The sequence below is a fragment of the Eptesicus fuscus genome, chromosome 8 (assembly GCF_027574615.1).
Source record: "Eptesicus fuscus isolate TK198812 chromosome 8, DD_ASM_mEF_20220401, whole genome shotgun sequence".
NCBI lineage: Eukaryota > Metazoa > Chordata > Mammalia > Chiroptera > Vespertilionidae > Eptesicus > Eptesicus fuscus.
In genome coordinates, this window is record NC_072480.1 from 47,932,177 (window position 1) to 47,950,518 (window position 18,342).

At 41.3% G+C, this 18,342-nt stretch overlaps 1 protein-coding gene and 1 pseudogene across 1 annotated transcript; both read right to left on the bottom strand.

The window, feature by feature from the left end:
* Positions 1–222: 222 nt before the first annotated feature.
* LOC103288340 (ras-related C3 botulinum toxin substrate 1-like) lies at positions 223–1,055 on the bottom strand (annotated as a pseudogene).
* A 10,725-nt stretch (positions 1,056–11,780) lies between these two features.
* On the bottom strand, positions 11,781–11,984 carry LOC103288338 (serine palmitoyltransferase small subunit A-like). The gene is given in 1 exon segment (XM_054720246.1): positions 11,781–11,984. A coding segment is annotated over 1 exon segment (204 nt).
* Between the last annotated feature and the right edge of the window lie 6,358 nt (positions 11,985–18,342).

Genomic DNA, 18,342 nt, shown 5'->3' on the forward strand with positions numbered 1-18,342 from the left:
TCTTTTTCTTTCTTTTTTCAGTTTATGACTAGATTTTAATAGAATGTGAAAGTTTGACCTCTTACACTTTAAACAAATAGAACCTAAAAGTTACTTGATTGGTTCAAAATGGCTTTATAGAAAACCTAATCTGTAACAACATAGCATTGAGTGCAAAGGCTCTACCTTTTTTGAGCAAAGTGCACAAGGGGACAGGGCAGCAGGGGAGAGGGGCCCAGACATTTACAACAGCAGGCATTTTCTCTTCCTCTTCCTGATGGGAGGTTGGCAGAGAACAGCTCGAACAGCCTCATCGAACACTGTCTTGAGGCCTCACAGTGTGAGAGCCGAGCACTCCAGGTTCTTTGCAGCACCCATCTCCTTAGCCATGGCCAAGCCCTGCGAGTAGGTGAGGGGTGTCAACTTCTTCTCCTTCAGTTTCTCATTTGTGTCTTTCGCACCCCTAAGATCAAGCGTAGTCCCCACCAGGATGATGGGAGTGTTGGCACAATGGTGTCACACTTCAGGATACCACTTTGTAGGAATGTTTTCAAATGACACAGGATTCACAAGAGAAAAGCAAACTAAAAATACATCTGTCTGTGGGTAAAATAGGGGACGTACTCTGTCATAATCTTCTTGTCCAGCAATATCCCATAAGCGCAAATACAGGGGTTTTCTATTTACCATAACATTGGCAGAATAGTTGTCAAAGGCGGTGGGGATCTATTCTCCAAGAATATATCCAGGAAATGCATTGGTTGTATAATTGATCAGTAGGCAAGTGTTACCTACAGCTGTCTCCCACCACCACACACTTTCCCCCCCATTTTTAAAGTATACTTATTTATTTTAAATATATTTTTTGTTGATTTCAGAGAGGAAGGGAGAGGGGGAGAAAGATAGAAACATCATTGATTGGCTGTCTCCTGCATACCGCACACTGGGGATCAAGCCTGCAACCCAGGCATGTGCCCTGACCGGGAATTGAACCGTGCTGTCCTGGTTCATAGGTTGATGCTCAACCACTGAGCTATGCCAGCCGGGCCCACCACCACACACTTGATGGCCTGCATCTGGGCTGCTCACCGGCTGCAGCGCAGGCAGCGGGCGCTGAGTTGAGAAGCAGCAGGCTCTGGTGCACAGGCAGCTGCCACCAAAGTAACTCTTATTTAAAAAATATATTTTTATTGATTTTAGAGAAGAAGGGAAAGGGAGAGAGACATAGAAACATCAATGATGAGAGAGAATCACTGATTGGCTGCCTACTGCACACCCACTACTGGGGATCGAGCCTGCAACGCAGGCATGTGCCCTTGGCCGGAATCGAACCCGGGACCCTTCAGTCCGAAGGCCGATGCTCCATCCACTGAGCCAAACCGGCTAGGGCCCAAAGTAACTCTTAAAACCATAAGCTTTATGATGGCAGGAATTATGTTTGTCTTGTTCACTGCAGACATATTTAAGGCATTTAACGTTTGTTGAATAATAAACGCATAAAATTGAAATAGGGTCCAAGTGGTAGGTGTGCAGTACGTGTTGCCAGCTACAATCAAATTAAGATGTTCGGGTGCTTGCTCTTTATGCGTTTTCAATGCATTTATATAAGGTTTTATGCTTTATTGGGCTGATGGAAATTCAATCTATCAGCTAAACGTGAATTACTTTGTGATCTTCTTTAAAAAATTTATCTTTACATCATATATTTATTTCCCTACTTATTTTTTTAATCCTCACCCAAGGAGATGTTTTTATACGTTTTTAGAGAGAGAGGAAGAGAGAAACATTGATGTGAGAGAGAAACACCAATCAGTTGTCCCCATTAAGCATCCCCACCAGGGACTGAACTGCATCTTGATATGTGCCCTGACCAGGATCAAACCTGCAACCTTTGATGTACAGGATGACACTCCAACCAGATGAGCCACCTGGGGAGGACTATTTCCTTACATTCTGTCTTCTTATTTCTCTTTCCTTTGTTTTCTCCTATTCTGTTTTGTAGTACTACCACCAGTTACAAGTCTGATTTCTTCTTCGTTCTTTTTTCTTTCCATGTCTTTTTAATTTTCCCAGCTTCTTAAAATCAGGCTTTTAAAATGTATGGGTCTGGCCGAAACCGGTTTGGCTCAGTGGATAGAGCGTCGGCCTGCGGACTCAAGGGTCCCAGGTTCGATTCCGGTCAAGGGCATGTACCTTGGTTGCGGGCACATCCCCAGTAGGGGGTGTGCAAGAGGCAGCTGATCGATATTTCTCTCTCATCGATGTTTCTAACTCTCTATCCCTCTCTCTTCCTCTCTGTAAAAAAATCAATAAAATATATTTAAAAAAATGTATGGGTCTGGAGTATAAATATATATACAGTATTTTAATAAATATATATTTTAATAAGACTTAGATGAAAGGGATCCCAAGCATTTAAGTAGATTTGAATCTGAAAAAATAAAGAATGAAACTTAATGATTTTATATTGAGTTTCCCTGAAGAAAGGAGAAGCAACTATTTTGCATTTGAAAGCAGTCATAAGAGGAAAAGAATTCCATGTTTCCCATTATATGATCTCCTAAGGTATTGCTGTCTGCATGTCTTCTAACTATTAACCTAGGACCGTGGTCGGCAAACTGCGGCTCGCGAGCCACATGCGGCTCTTGGGCCCCTTGAGTGTGGCTCTTCCACAAAATACCACGGCCTGGGAGAGTCTATTTTGAAGAAGTGGTGTTAGAAGAAGTTTAAGTTTAAAAAATTTGGCTCTCAAAAGAAATTTCTATCGTTGTACTGTTGATATTTGGCTCTGTTGACTAATGAGTTTGCCGACCACTGACCTAGGACATAATGAGGGAGGCAACATTATATATAATAAGCTGCTAGCCATCCAACTAAGAAATCCTTTCTCACGCCATTTCCTGCAGAGTGAGATTGTATGGATGCCTGCGAATATCTAGACTTGCTGCACTGTTTAAACATCCCTATTACCTTTCTGAGCCTTAGATGTAGTCCTTTGATTTGTTCTCTCTCAAGCTCCTTAAAGCTTCTTCTATGCCAGTTTGGATAGTATTTAGGGAATCTTGATGAATATACTCATTATCTAATAGAAAGTGACATAAAACACTCCTGCCACGAACTCTGCCACTCTGCCATAACCATACCCTGCTGAACTCCCGCAATTCATTCAGTGCTAGATTAATAGCATTTATGTTATTCATGGATCTCGGTTGACCTTGATCTGCTAGAAACTCCCTCCTTTTTATCTCTGTTCCATACTGGGAAGGTTTTGTCCCACATTAACAATAGTTCTTTTGTACATCAAAGTACACCCCCCCCCAACATCCTAAGTTTTAATTTTCCTTCCATGAATAATATGTATCTCTCTTCTGTTCAATGTCTGTTATTTCTTACTTATGTTTAATTGATGGATAATAGAAATTTCTATTTGTTTTGCAAAAGAAAAGTACTTAAAAATTAACCTTTTAGAATGTGATTTTTAAAAAAGCAGCTTTATGAGTGAAAAAAGTTCATAGAACTGATTTTTTTTCTTTTTTTTTTAAATGTAGGAAATATAGATTAAGTAGAGATCTAATCTCCTGTACCTCCATTTGTCTAGTTAGTAGCTTTCAAATAATAGTATTTATTTGTCTTGGAAAATATAAGAGTTTTAACTATACTGAAATGCCCCTATATATATTTAAATATATGTACATATGTACATACAATCTATACCTGTAATGATACAGACACTGCATGAAGGTTTGTGGGCAAAAATTGAGAGTTTAATTCAGTGAGTCAAGTTTTCCATTTCTTTTAGGAAACTTCTTTGCAAAGCACTTACCAAAAGTCAAACAAATAAGTAAAACAGAAAACAAAATCTAAAAACAAAATCCTCATAACCAGGAATTACTCTGTAATGTGAATCTTCCCTCCTCTCAATAAAACATGTAATTATAAAGTAACCCCTTCAATTAGTTTGTTGTTGTTGTTTTTGTAATCAGTGACTACTTATCTGGTATTTAGTAGTTCTGTGTAAAACATTTGCAGCTCAGTTCTCCAACAATTACTCTAGTAGCAGCAGTAGGTGGATAAAATCTTTTAAAACCTTTAAAATGCAGCATTTTCTAACAGTCTCTTATTTTTACTTGAGGATTCAAATATTTATTTGATTTATTTCTAGTTCTGGTATATTACTTCTCTGTGAGGAGGTATCCCATAACTATTTATGATAGCAAAGTGAGAATTACTTACTTTACTTAACAACAACAACAACAACATCCAAATTTTAGTGAGAATAAATAGCACTGGGCAACTTTTTAAAAATGCAGATTCCTGGGAGCCACCTTGAGAAATGCTGACTTAACTTAGTAGATCTGGGGGCAAGGACCCAAGCCTGTGTTTTAAGAACGCAGGCCTGTTGATGCCAGTGTGCTTGGCTACAGATTAACTCTGAGAAACATAGTTCTAAACTATTATGGAGCAAAGAACTTAGTTCTATTGCTGGGGACATTATGGAGTCCGAAGGTCTGAAGAACACAGTGGAAATGTATTCTGTAATGATTATGTTGCACCTGGACATACAACAAAGATGCATAAGACACATAAACTAGGGAGAAGAAACACGTCTCAGGTTTGGCTTTCAATACCTTGCCAAAAGCGGAAAGGAGAAACCTTTACAGAAGTTGGTGTAGAAGGTAATAAGGAATGAGGAATGTTGTTGGAGGTGAAGGTGGCAGGACATTTTCCTCTTTACATCTATTGGGCTTATTTAAAATGAGCTATTAAAATAATCATGAAAAATAATAGGACAGGCTAAAACTGCTCCTTGAGAATAAAATTATTCACCAACTCCTCTATACTTGTTTTCGTTTTCTAAGTCTTACCATAGTTGTGCCATAAGGATATTTTGGAAATGAAGAGATTCAAATCATTAGTTTTTAACTCCTTCAAGATAAATTGCTCATTTCCCCTGATTAATAGTTGTGGGCTAGTCACAGTCCAAATTAACATAGTTAGTGTAGAGCCTACTTTAAAGTGAGATGATACAGTTAATTTTTTTTTTTAAATCTACATTTGACTTCAGTAATTACATGAGATAGTATATATGAAAGTGTCTGGCACAGAATCTGACATATGCTAAGTATTTAGATCCAATTGCCTATTTAGCATCTCCCCTCAGATAACTTACAACCAGCGCAAACTCAATATAAGCCAAACTGAACCATCTTTTCTGCCTCCTCTCCAAATGTTCCTTAGGCTACAGGTTACTCAAACCAGAGCCTTTGTTTCATCCTTGATGTCCTATGTCCTTCTCCCCTCCAAGTCTTACTTAACTTTCTCCATATATCTTAAATTATCCACATCGTTCATTCATTACTCAGTGAATCAAACAGTGATGATCTGTCTGAAGCTTCTAGGTAGGTAATGTGTGATCACCCTCAGATCCAAAGAGATTAGCACATACAAAGCAGATAGTATCAGTGTGCAAGGAGAAGGTGTGTGTGTGTGTGTGTGTGCGCGCGCGCGTGTGTGTGTGTGTGTGTGTGTGTGCGCAGAACACAAAAGAACCTTTAAGCCATGTTAAGAATTTTTGAAATTGTATCCTAAGAAAAATGAGAAAAATTTGAAGAGTTTCAAGCATGGAAGTGACATGATCAGATTTGAAGTTTGCCAAGATTGCTTCTTTCCATTTCTCTGGTCCCATTTGTCACAACACAAGACCAGGTTACAAGCATTTCTCCTCTGGAGTATTACACCTGGTCTCCTGGCCTTGTTCCTTCTCCCCTCAAACACATGCTCTGCATTGCAAATAAACAACAAAGCAATACACACAAATAAAAATCCTAGAAATCTGATTATATCACTCTCCTATTTCAAATCTTTTAATGATTTCCCAATGCCCTCAGGATAAAATCCAAATTCCTTGACAGGGATTCAATGGCTTATGGCTAATGCTTTTCTTTCCAGCCTCTTCTCTCGACACTTTCCCTCTCACACACTCCGGGTACACTGACTTCTTTCCTGTATTCTAACGAACATCTTATCCCTCACTCCAACCTTACTCCTCTCCATGCCTGGGCACCAACGCTTCCCAGCTCCATTTGGGGTGGCAAATTCTTTAAGCTTCACTTTTCTAACTCTTGACTATTTGAAGTTCCCTGCTAATGACTGCCATCTTTTTCAATTGTAAAATTTATGACATGTTTTCCCGTCAGACGTAAGCTCCACCATGTCTGTCCTGATCAGTGAGTACTTCAATAATGGATCCTTGAACAGTACCTGCCACATGGCAGGCTCTCAAGAGACCTAATAGGATTTAAAAAAATATACTAGAGGCCCAAGGCACAAAATTTGTGCATAAGGATCGGGGGGTTCCTCAGCCCAGCCTGCACCCTCCCAATCTGGGACCCCTCAAGGGATGTCCAACTGCCAGTTTAAGCCTAAACTGGCAGTCGGACATCCCTCTCCAATCCAGGACCGCTGGCTTCTAACTGCTCACTTGACTGCCTGCCTGATTGCCCCTAACAGCCTGCCTGCCTGATCGCCCCTAACTACTCTGCCTGCCTGCTGATCACCCCTAACTGCTCGCCTACCTGCCTGATCACCCTAACCACCTCTGCCTCAGCCCCCAATGGATGTCTGGAAGGATGTCTGGAATGATGTCTAGAAGGTCATTCGGCTGTCTGATCTAATTAGCATATTACACTTTTATTATTATAGACTAGAGGCCCGGTGCACGAAATTCGTGGGGGGGGGGGTTCCTCAGCCCAGCCTGCACCCTCTCCAATCTGGGACCCCTCAAGGGATGTCCAACTCCCCTATGGGATTGGGCCTAAACCGGAAGTCGAACATCCCTCTCACAATCTGGGACTGCTGGCTCCTAACTGCTCGCCTGGCTGCCTGCCTGATTGCCCCTAACCGCTTCTGTGTGCCAACCTGATGACCCCCTAACCACTCCCCTGCTGGCCTGATTAACACCTAACTGCTCCCCTGCTGGCCCAATTGCCCCTAACTGCCCTCCCCTGCTGGCTGGTCACCCCTAACTGCCTTTCCCTGCTGGCCTGGTCACCCCCAACTGCCCTCCCCTGCAGGCCTGGTCACTCCCAACTGCCCTCCCCTGCTGGCCTGGTCACCCACAACTGCCCTCCCCTCCTGGCCATCTTGTGGCAGCCATCTTGTGTCCACATGGGGATGGCCATCTTTGACCACATGGGGACAGCCATCTTGTGTGTTGGAGTGATGGTCAGTTTGCATATTACCTCTTTATTATATAGGATTTTTATTGATTTCAGAAAGGAAGGAAGAGGGAGAGCTAGAAACATCAATGATGAGAGAGAATCATTGATCAGTTGCCTCCTGCACACCCTCCACCAGGGATTGAGCCTGCACCCTGAGCATGTGCCCTGACTAGAATTGAACTGTGACCTCCTGGTTCATAGGTCGACACTCAATCACTGAGCCACGCTGGCCCGACCTTTAGAATTTCAATACACACCTGCCAAATAAATGAATAAGCAGTATCTATTACATTCCTTTTTCTTGTCTTTTATATAGTGTCCTTCTAAAGAGTTCATTGGGAAAAGGAATCTGTAATAATAAAAGGGTAATGTGCTAATTAGACCGAATGTCCTTCAGGCATCATTCCGGACGTCCTTTTGGACTAAGCTGGGGTGAAGCGAAGCAGCCCAGGTCCCAGATGCAGGAGGAAAGCTGGTGCTGGCAGCTGGGGGAAGGAAGGCCTACCCTTGCATGAATTTTTGTGCATTGGGCTTCTAGTATCTCAATAATGATGTATCTGCTTTGAATTTTGATGATATATGCTAGTCCTATTACAGTGTTGAAGAGAAAGGTAACCAAGTTAAATTTTAGATAAGGATGTGGGATCTGATATATTAGGCAAACAAGGAAAGACTTAAGGGAAATTACTTCTATTCTGAATGAGGGATGCTAAATTTGGATATTGTCAATTGCTCTCCATGAAGGTTGGACTCATTTTCATGCCCACCAGAAGCAATCTAATTCCTGGGTCAGCAGACTGTTTAAACTTTGGCAATCTGATAATGGTAAAAAATGAAATTTCATTATAGTTTTAATTAGTATTTTAAAATTATTATTTGATTGAGATTTTTTATATTTTCAAGAGACATTTGCATTTACTATATGACTTCTCTGTTTCTAAACATTTTATTTTTTTTCCTTATTAATATCAAGAAGCTCTAGATATTAGAGAAATGAGACACTTTTGACATAAATTGCAAATATTATTCCCAGTTTGTTTTGGCATTTTGACTTGATTTATGGTATATAGACATATTCCTATATACCTATATTTACCATGTAGAAATGTTCTCTTGTAATGTCATCAAATTTAAAGTTCTACTTTTTGATTTCTGGATTTTTGTATCAATATTAGAAAGAATTTTCCTGCTCAAAAATTACTTAAATTTTTGTCAGTATTATGTTCTTAATGTTTTATTTTCATGTTTAAATATTTGCTTGAACTGGGATTTCTTTTTTTATTGATTTTTAGAGAGAGAGAAAGGGAGAGGGATAGAGAGATAGATACATTAATGAGAGAGAAACATCATCAGTTGGCTGCCTTCTGTATGCCTCCTACTGGGGATCAAGCCTGCAACCCTGGGTATGTGCCCTGATGGAGAATTGAACCAGTGATCTCTTGGTTCATGGGTCGATGCTCAACCACTGAGCACACTGGCTAGGCAAACTGGAATTTTTTTTTTTATGGAGTAATTTTTCCCCCCTGAGATGGCTACCCAGTTGTCTTCATATCTTTCCTCAATGGAGAATACTTTTTCTCCATTGATTTGAAGTCTTACTTTATCAAATATTACATTTTACATTTATTTCTGTAGTTTCTATTTTGTTGATCTCTCTGCATGTTTATATGACAGAACCATACTGTCTGTAATACCTGTAGCTTTACAATTGACATTGAGAAGGGCTAGTCTTCCTGACCACCATTATCATTTCAGAAATTTTGTAGTTTTTGCTGTTTTATTTTTAAATTTTTATTTGTTTTTCCATTTAGTTTATGTAATTAAAAAGTTCCATGTATATGGTTATTTGAATGAAGCCACATTTATAAGCTAACTCAGAAAAATCCTAATTGATATTTGCCTTTCTATCAAAGAGCATGGTGTATTATTCTACTTTTTTTATTTTTTGGTCCAATTTTTGTTTTTAAACTAAAGATGTTTGATTCACTTTTCCAAGACAAATTTATCTTTAGAAAATAGGAAAAAGTATCATTTGAACTTGAATTTTTCCTTATTTTGGTTTGTGGTCTTTAGATTTGGTAAAAATATTCCTTTGAAGTCACTCACCAATTTTGTGACTGACATTATAATGGGAAGTGGTGGGGAGGAAGTTTGTTCTCATAATGTCTTGTGAATACTTTGTCTTGAAAGCCTGAGCGGGTGGATGGATCCTAGTGATGCCATCTGCTTTTGGTCCTAAGAGACTTGGCTGGGAAACATAAACTGTAAGTACTAACGAGGGCAGTCCTTGCTGCTTCACAGCAGTGTTCTGTAAGTCCTGCTGGCGTATCCTGCGGCTGTGTTTTCCAAGGATTAATATACCTTGTTGTGGCCTTGGGACTTCGAGAGCAAGGCCAGGTCACCCAGTTCAGGTAATACCACAGCAAGCAGCATATTAACACTTCCTAACCAGCCTCACTCTCATGCCAACATTCAAAAAGGACGATCTAAACAAATACTTATTTACTTATTTAAATCTTGTCTCACATTCTGCGAATGAAACCTGAACCTTTGGGAAGTCAACTCCCTGGGTAATAAAAACATCCTTATCGATGCGGGGCATGTGCTATAGTCACCGTGTCATTGTTTTGGGAAATACATAGATTTGGCCAAATAGTATTTTCAGTTTGTAAGGAGCCACTGTGCAAATCTTATGAAACAGCTCTGACTTCTCTGCATGCTCCGACTTGCCATGAAGCAAAGAACTCCCTCTCTCACCTAACCAAACACTCCTGATTCCTCACTGCCCTAACTTTTAAGAGTGCCTGTTTCTCAGAGATGTACTTCTTTTGATTAAAATTATCTCCTCGCAGCACATATGTCAACACCTCTATTCTAGGGAACAGCATTTTTTTTTCTGTTTAACTGATTGTACTTTGGGGACAACAGGAAAATTTGAGGTTAGTGGCAAATTAACCTTATTAATTTGTGGAGATATTTAATTTGGGAAAAACGTCCTGAAATGTATTTGCTACATTCTCCTTTCTTGCTGTATGGCTGCCCAGGGTCCAATCAGGGCCCACGGTAACAGTGGAAGTCAACATGAATTTCAGGGTAGATGGAAAGCACTGGTTTCTCTTCATTTACTTGATGCTTCACAACTTTGGGGAAGTCATACTACCATCTGTCCATTAACCTGGCCAGCCCTAAGTGTTTTTGTTGTCATTTGTTTGTTTTGATTTGATTGGTTTTGATTTTGGGTCCTCTCAGAAGAATCAAGTGATTGTTTTGGTGAGTTGGTTCCGATTCCAAAATAAAATAGAATATGGGCCCTAGCTGGTGTGCTCAGTGGTTAGAGCATCGCCCTACGAGTCAAAGCATTTCAGGTTTGATTCCCAGCCCCGGTTGGGCCTCATGCAGAGGCAACCAATCAATGTATCTCTCTCACATTGATGTTTCTCTCTCTTCCTCTCTTTCCCATCCCTCCTTCCCTCCCTCCCTTCCACTCTCTCTAAAAATCAATGGAAAAAATCCTTGGGTGAGAATTAACCAAATAATAATAATAATAATAATACTAGGATATGGGATAGAAAAGGACTTGAGGGTGATAATAACTTTAGCTAGTGTGTGCAGAGAAAGGCAGTGTATTTAAAAGACAGGAAGCAGGCCAGTGTGTCTGGAACCTAGAGAACAAAGGTAAGAGGGCTTAGACATAAAGTTAGGGTGGCTGTGGTGTGCAGCTTCTGACATGCTCCTACCTCTTACAATTAACACCCCTGTGTCATCCCCTCCCCTCCTGTGTGGGCTGGACTTAGCGACTCACTTCTAAAAAATAGCATGTGGCAAACGTGATGGAATATGTAACCAGAGGGTTACAACTTCTGAGGTTAGGTTGTAAAAAACTGCAACCTCCTTTTTGTTTTCTCTCTTCTCTGCCTCTTTTCAACTTACTCTCTCTGGTGAAGCAAGCTACAATGCTGAGCTACCCTAAGGAGAGAGCCATGTAGTAAGGAACTAGGGGTGGCCTTTAGACTACATCACCCGTGAAGAACTGAGGCCCTTGGACCAACAGCCCTCAACAAGCTGAATCCTGCCAACTACCGTGTGAATGAGATTCAAAGGGGATCCTCCCCAGTCAAGCACTGAGATGACAGTAGCCCTATCCAACAGCTTGAGTGCAGCTTGGAAGAGTCCTGAAGCAGAGGGCCCAGGAAAGCTGCGCTTGGATTCCATATCTACAGAAACTTCGAGATAATAAATATTGTTTCAAGCCACCGGGTTTTGGGGAAATTTGTTATGAAGCCATAGATAAATAATATGGGTGGGTAGGGCCAGATCATATAGAGATTGATGGCCATGGTATAGAGTTTGGATTCTCTCTCACTGCAGTTCAGGAAAGGATATGATCACTTTTAAAAGATACTCTGATTTGTGTGGGGAACAGATGGCACAGAAGCAAGAGTAGAAGCAGGACAACCAAAGGAAAGCTCTCTGAGACCAGTCGGTTATGTTGACATCCAGTAGTTATGACATCTGATGAAGTCTCATTCCAACCTCAGAGGGTGGTTCTTTCCTAACGTTTCACTTCTGGTCATATCTTAGTCATTGTACAATTTCAAAGTAGTGCAATATCGCCATGATGTGCTGAGGCATGAAGACATACCCTGTGTACAGTGCCATCCCCACAATGGGTAAAGGGGAATTGAACACAGTCCATTCCCAGGGTTCCAGCGTGTAGAGCGCCCTGACCTGCAGGTACTAGTAGTAGAATCAGGACATTTGCTCCCAGGCCCGTGCCAGCACCATCCCCGCCTGTGCCTTCTGCATTGCACTCCAAGGTCAGTCAGTACCGCAGGCTTCTGTGTCCTAACACCCCAGCCTGGAGGCCCCCCTCTTCATTTTAAAATACTTCTCACTTCTAAACGAGGAAGAAAGAGGAATTCAAATGATTAAATTAAGCCTTTTGCCTCCCACCCCTTTTTTCTAATATGAAGTTTGGGACACGGGGCATTTTGAGAGCTGAGTACTTTAATAACAATTATGCAGCCTAGGAGAAGTTAGAGATTTTTGGAATGAGAAAGTTGTTGACTGAATATGAAGAGTTGAAAAGAAGTTCTGAACTAGAAATGTTAGCACATGAACTCCAAATATTTGTTCTAATATACTTAGAATAAAAATTTCTTCAATGTGATATTGAGATTAGCAGGTGCCATTGTTTCTTTTTAAAATATAGTATGCATTACTTCTGATATGAGTCATGAATTAATAACCAGTAAACTTGGCATAAAAAATACTACCATTTCTTGAAATTTCAGATGTGATAAGATGGAATTACTGAATTAATAATAGGAGGGATATACACTTTATTATGTCACTATTTAAAAAAAGTTTCCTGACCCTAGCCAGTTTGGTTCAGTCGATAGGGTGTTGACCTGCAAACTGAAGGGTCCCAAGTTCCATTCCGGTCAAGGGCACATTCCCAGGTTGTGGGTTCGATTCCCAGTAGGAGGCAGTCAATCAATGATTCTCTCTCATCATTGGTGTTTCTATCTCTCCCTTTCTGAAATCAATAAAAATATATTTAAAAAATATCTGAACCCTTCCCCACTATTTTTGTGCTGAAAATTAATTCATATTATATATAACTCAACACTTAGAAACACTGATGGGAATCATAGAGCCTGGAAAGAGCTGCTCTTGTTAAAGAGCTGCTTAGGGATCTCCTCCTGTTTGGTACTCCACACCCAGCCCTAGGGCTTAATTGGGTGAATTAGTCACTGCCTAAAAGTGCTCAAATGGGTTGTCCACCGCCCTCCTTGAAAAAAAAGAGTTGACCACATATTAAAATGGCCTTTGGAATTGTGCCAGCCTAAACTATTTTGTCTCCCTCACACCTGCTGCTTGTTGATTGTGTAGCTGTTGCACTTACTGGTTTTAATGTTGGTCTCTGAGTGCCATTTATTTAGAAAAGCCCACAGGGCAGCCTCACTATAGTTTCTAAATAATAGTTTCAGTACTTTCTAGGGTTCGCACAATCAGCTGAGCATATCGTTTTACTTTCTTTAAGTCAATTTCAGACTGAACTAATAAATTCTTTTTCAAGTTCAGTACATTGAACGTGATATTAGATTTTTGAATAATAAATGAACGAGCATAAGAAATTATCTCCCTTCAAATTCCAATCCTTTTAGGCTGGGTTCAATCCCTCCCTTCATTACACATTAGAATTCACATACTTGTTCAGGAATATTTCCCTCCCAGTCTGAAGTATAGTTGACCAAAGATGTATGCTACCTAAATGTGCATTGATTTCAGAGAGGAAGGGAGAAGAAAAGACAGATAGAAATATCAAAGGTGAGAGAGAATCATTGATTCACTGTCTCCTGCAGGCCCCACACTGGGGTTCAAACCCTCAACCCGGGCATGTGCCCTGACTGGGAATCGAACCTTGACCTCCCAGTTCATAGGTCAGTACTCAACCACTGAGCCACACTAGCCGGCTACATTTTTATTCCTGAACTGATTTGGTATATTATGTTTAGTGGTTGGCTGATCCAATATCTATGCCATTACTGATCCAATATCTATGCCATTTTTTATATAACCAAGAATATAAATACAATAAAAAAGGGTTGGGTTTATCACTCTAAAATATATACAGTTAATAAAATTCCAGGAGCTTGTTTAGTTTTTTTGAGGTAAGTGCTAATTTCAAATAACATGATAAAATTGCATTCTATTATGAAAAGAGTAAGGTGTTTGCTTGTGTCAGCCTAGCATCTAAAAGAATGCCTAGGAAATAGTAGAGGCTCAATAGTAATTTATGGGATAATTTGATATGTTTAAATTGAGTTTTGACAGTGAACACTGTTTTGAAAGTGTTTTTTACATTTCATTTTGATGATTTACCTGAATGACTAGGGGTGTATCTGGCCTCGGGGACTTGAGAGAGTAAAACAATGTTGTTAGGTCTGCTCTCACTTTGCTTCTCTCTGCTGGTTGGCCATGTACTTCCTATTTCAAATGCACTTCCTGAGAGCAGTGGTGAGAGCAGGAGGTCATAGCCAGAGACTGCTTTACGTTAATTTCTTCAAAAGGAAGAGGGAGCTCCTCCCTTCAGAGTTCAGAGAAAGACTCCACTGGTCTGGCTTGGGTCACATGCCCATCTTTGGATCAAGCATGATGTGCTAAGCAGAACTGGGTCACATGCCCACCTATGTGACTAAGGGCATGGGTGACATCTGTGACAATCAACTGTGATTAGCATTTGGAGCCACGTAGAGTGGGAAGATGGGGGGAAAGGGCAACAGTTCCCCCAAAGTAGGATTGTTCTAACTAGGAGAAATGTTGAAAGGAGACTAAGCAGACAAAAGGAAAACACCTTTCCCTGGATCTGAGCTAGATGGTTATCTTTCTTCCCTGAGGGCACTCAGTGAAGATCAGAGAAAGGCTTATTTGTAAGCTGACAAATAGCAATTCCAAGGGGACCGGTCTAGGGGAGAAGGTCCACAGTGCCATGGCCCAGCGAACACCACTTGGCTTGGGAAAGACTGACAGGATGCCATAAAGAGTGCATTGGAGTTGGCCGGGAGGGTGTGCATAGCATGCAATAAATATTTATTGGTGAATAAATAAAAGAATGTTAAAATAAAGTTTGAGACAGAGTGATCAGCTTGTATAAAGGGATAGGCTGTAGATAGCTGTTGTATTTGGGGAATGGTGGGAAAGTCATTGTGTCTGTCCTTTTAAACGAGAGAATTTAGAAGAGAAGGTGGAGGGAAGAGGTGAGTCTTGAAAACTTAGTAGATTCAATAAATACTTATTAGTGCCAATATGTGTCAGGCATATATAATAAAATATATGTAATAATAAATTTAAGACAATTGAACTGAATTTATTTGGTACGTACTAAGGAGTAAAGTGACCAGATTTTAGTTTTAGAAAGGTAATTCTGGCAGCATGTGTAAATGTACCATACTAAGAAAAGATCAGATGATTATTATTTATTCATTCATCTTTACCATTTACTTATTTCACTTAAACATGTCCACTTCTCTGAGTCTTTTGATTTCATCTCCACTACCATAGTACTTCTGGCATTTTCATTCATCTAGGGAGGGCTATCACTTCCCCAAGCTTCTCTGAGCTATCCTCAGCACTATCCTATCTAATAAAGAGGGAATATGCAAATTGACCATCACACCATCACAAAGATGGCAGCACCCACAGCAGAGGTGGGGTTTCTGTAAACACAGGATGTCTGCACCCACAGTGGAGGCCAAGTTCCCATAATGAGCCTTAAAGAGCAATCAGCAGAGACCTGAGGCTGTGAGGTGCTGGGCCGGGGCAGGGGACCTGAGGCTGCAGCCCCTGCCAGGTGGGGCTTGACAGGGGACCTCGGGCTGTGCCCCCCTGCCCCACCGCCAGGCCAGGGGACCTCAGGCTGTGCCCCCCACCCAGGCGCCAGGCTGGGGGACCTCAGGCTACGTCCCCTGCCCTGGTGCTGGGCCGGGGGAATCTCAGGCCGTGCCCCCTACCCTGGTGCTGGGAGACCTGAGGCTGCATCCCCTGCCCAGTGGGACTTGATGGGGGATCTCAGGCCATGTCCCCCACCCAGCGGGGCTTGACCGGGAACCTCAAGGCATGATCCCTGCCTGGTGGGGCTTGACAGGGGACCTGAGGCTGCACTCCCCCACCCGGCGCTGGGCCAGGGGACCTGAGGCTGCGCCCTCCCCTCCCCCCTGTGGGGCTTGACAAGGGTGGGGCTGGCCAGGTCTGGATCTTGCCCAATGGGGGTGGGGCCAGCTGGGTCTGGGTCTTGCATGATTTTGAGGCACCGTGGGTGGGCGTGGACTTGACTCTGGATCCCACAGCACGCCCCAGACTCTGACAGGAGGAAGATTTTCATATACATTTTACTAATTTTCTTTCATCTCTGATACTTCTGTTATAGAGAAAGGGCAAATAGCAATATTAAAATATTTCCTCTAATTAATCCCCTTTTAATATGCATGAATTTCGTGCACAGGGCCACTAGTTAAGGTATAATGTCTTTGCTTTGTCAACAGACCCAATACTTGTCCTGTGGGATAATATTTTGACTTAATTCCAGTTATTGGTCTGGTGGCCAAGAGTTGGGAGATGGGATGGTTTGTGTGTAATCTTGTGAGGCAGAAGTCTCTTTGTAATTTCTTAGGAAAGGGAGGTTAGTCACTAGCCTTTAACAGGGAGAAATGGGCCACTTCTGCAGGCCCAGAGGGCTCAAGAAAATCTGGGGACTCAAGATTTTTTAATGTATCAACTCAGATGTCCTCACCCAATATTTAAGGTTCATTCCTACTACTTCACAGTCGGGGTCCTGACCTTGGTGTAGCAAATGTGTCGAGGTTGAGAATACAAGCTCTCCTGTAGCTCTGTTACTCTTAAATTAAGTCCTGGGTCTCTCCCAAAATTTTCTTGCTTTTTGGTTGTAAGAGATGAGGATCTTTTAATATACTATTGCTGGAGGAGGCCCTCAGCTTGAACACTTTTACTTTAATTTGGTGATTAATCACTCTCAGCTGTTTATTGTCTTTCTCCCAAATCATCGATTGATCCCAGTAACATGCATTCAGATGTATTGCATCATCTCGTGCACTCCCTTCCACCAGGACACAGGCCCAGATCTGCACTGGTGAAACTTTTAATAATTGCACTGCTACCTGTGTGAGGACTCTCTGTGCTCCTCTGACCAGTGAGGGGGTCCTTATGGCTGTCAGGCGAGCTGCTCATCCTTCAGAGCCCACTTCAGAGTCCACTTCCTTGGACCACACCGCATCCTTGGACAGTAGAATCTGAGACAGAGATTCAGGGTAGGAAGTTTATTGGAGAGGTGGGGAGTTCTGTGGGGAATGAAGGAAGAGGGTTGGGCTTAGGGGGAAATTAAACTACAGTGCACTGGGGGTGGGGGGCAATAGGGGGATAAGGACACATATGCAATACCTTAATAGAGAGAGAAAAAAAAAACACAACCCAAAACTATAATACGCTTGCAACAAAGGCCTCAGCCAATTCAAAGGCTTTTAACATCTGCAATTAACCAATCATTGGATGAAGGTGAGTGGGGTGGTGAACTTTGGGTGAGAGGGTTGTTTCCGATGCAAGGCCATGACTGGAGATAGACACAGCTGAGAACTGTTGGCAATCAACACACCCCAACAAATAGAGGGTGAGTGGTTCAGGATCTGGGCCAAGTTTCCAGTATATCCGAGAATTCAGTGAGAGTGGGGAGGTGAGTGGGTCTTCCTTTACTAGTGAGTGTAATCTTTATTCTGTGATGGCTGTAATTGCTAGTAAGCTGACAATACTACCAATAAGATAGTGTTTAAGGTGGGGGAGAATGTGTCAAAAATGACGTGGAAAAGAAATGCTTTTACTTTTGAACAAAAGCTGAGAGTGTACAATATTGGGTATGTTCAGTGAAATGGTCTGACTTTTTTAAAAGCTAGCTATAGCAAGCACCTTGATCTACAAATTTCCTGCAGAAAAAAGTAACTTTTTCTCAGTGAGTCTGAAAATCTGTATACCTTAAATTCCTTTCCCTTTAGACCTTAACGGAAAAAGTGGCTTTTGTTTTTAAGACCTAAGTTTTCATAGACATACAAAGGCCGCTTCGTAGGAGTAATGAAAGAATCACACAGACTGTGCACATTACTCTTCCCTGTTAGGAATAGAGTCAATGCCATATATTTAAACAACAGACCCTTCATGGTTTTAAAAACATTTAAAAAAAAATCTATCTTTATTGTTGAAAGTATTACAGATGTCCCCCCCCCCTTTTTTTTTTGCCCCATTGACCCCCTCCACTCTGCTCCTGTTGAAAACTTTTGAGGGAGAAAGCATAGCGCTCAGATTACCGGTAATATTCCTGATTTATGCACTGTTTACTTTTGTGAAGTCATTTTGTTAATCTATTTTTTCTAACGAACCCTGAGTTAGTATAATAAAAGAACATAAAGCCTTACTTTATATAATTCCTTAGATTTTACAAGTAATTTTAAATATTTTTTCTTCTCTTTCTCTACAAGTTCTTATTTATGTTATCGCCCACTTTTAAAGACGAAGGCACTAAGGCTTTTGAAATTGAGTCAACTGCGAGATTCTGTGCTCTTGCCTCCTAGAGCCT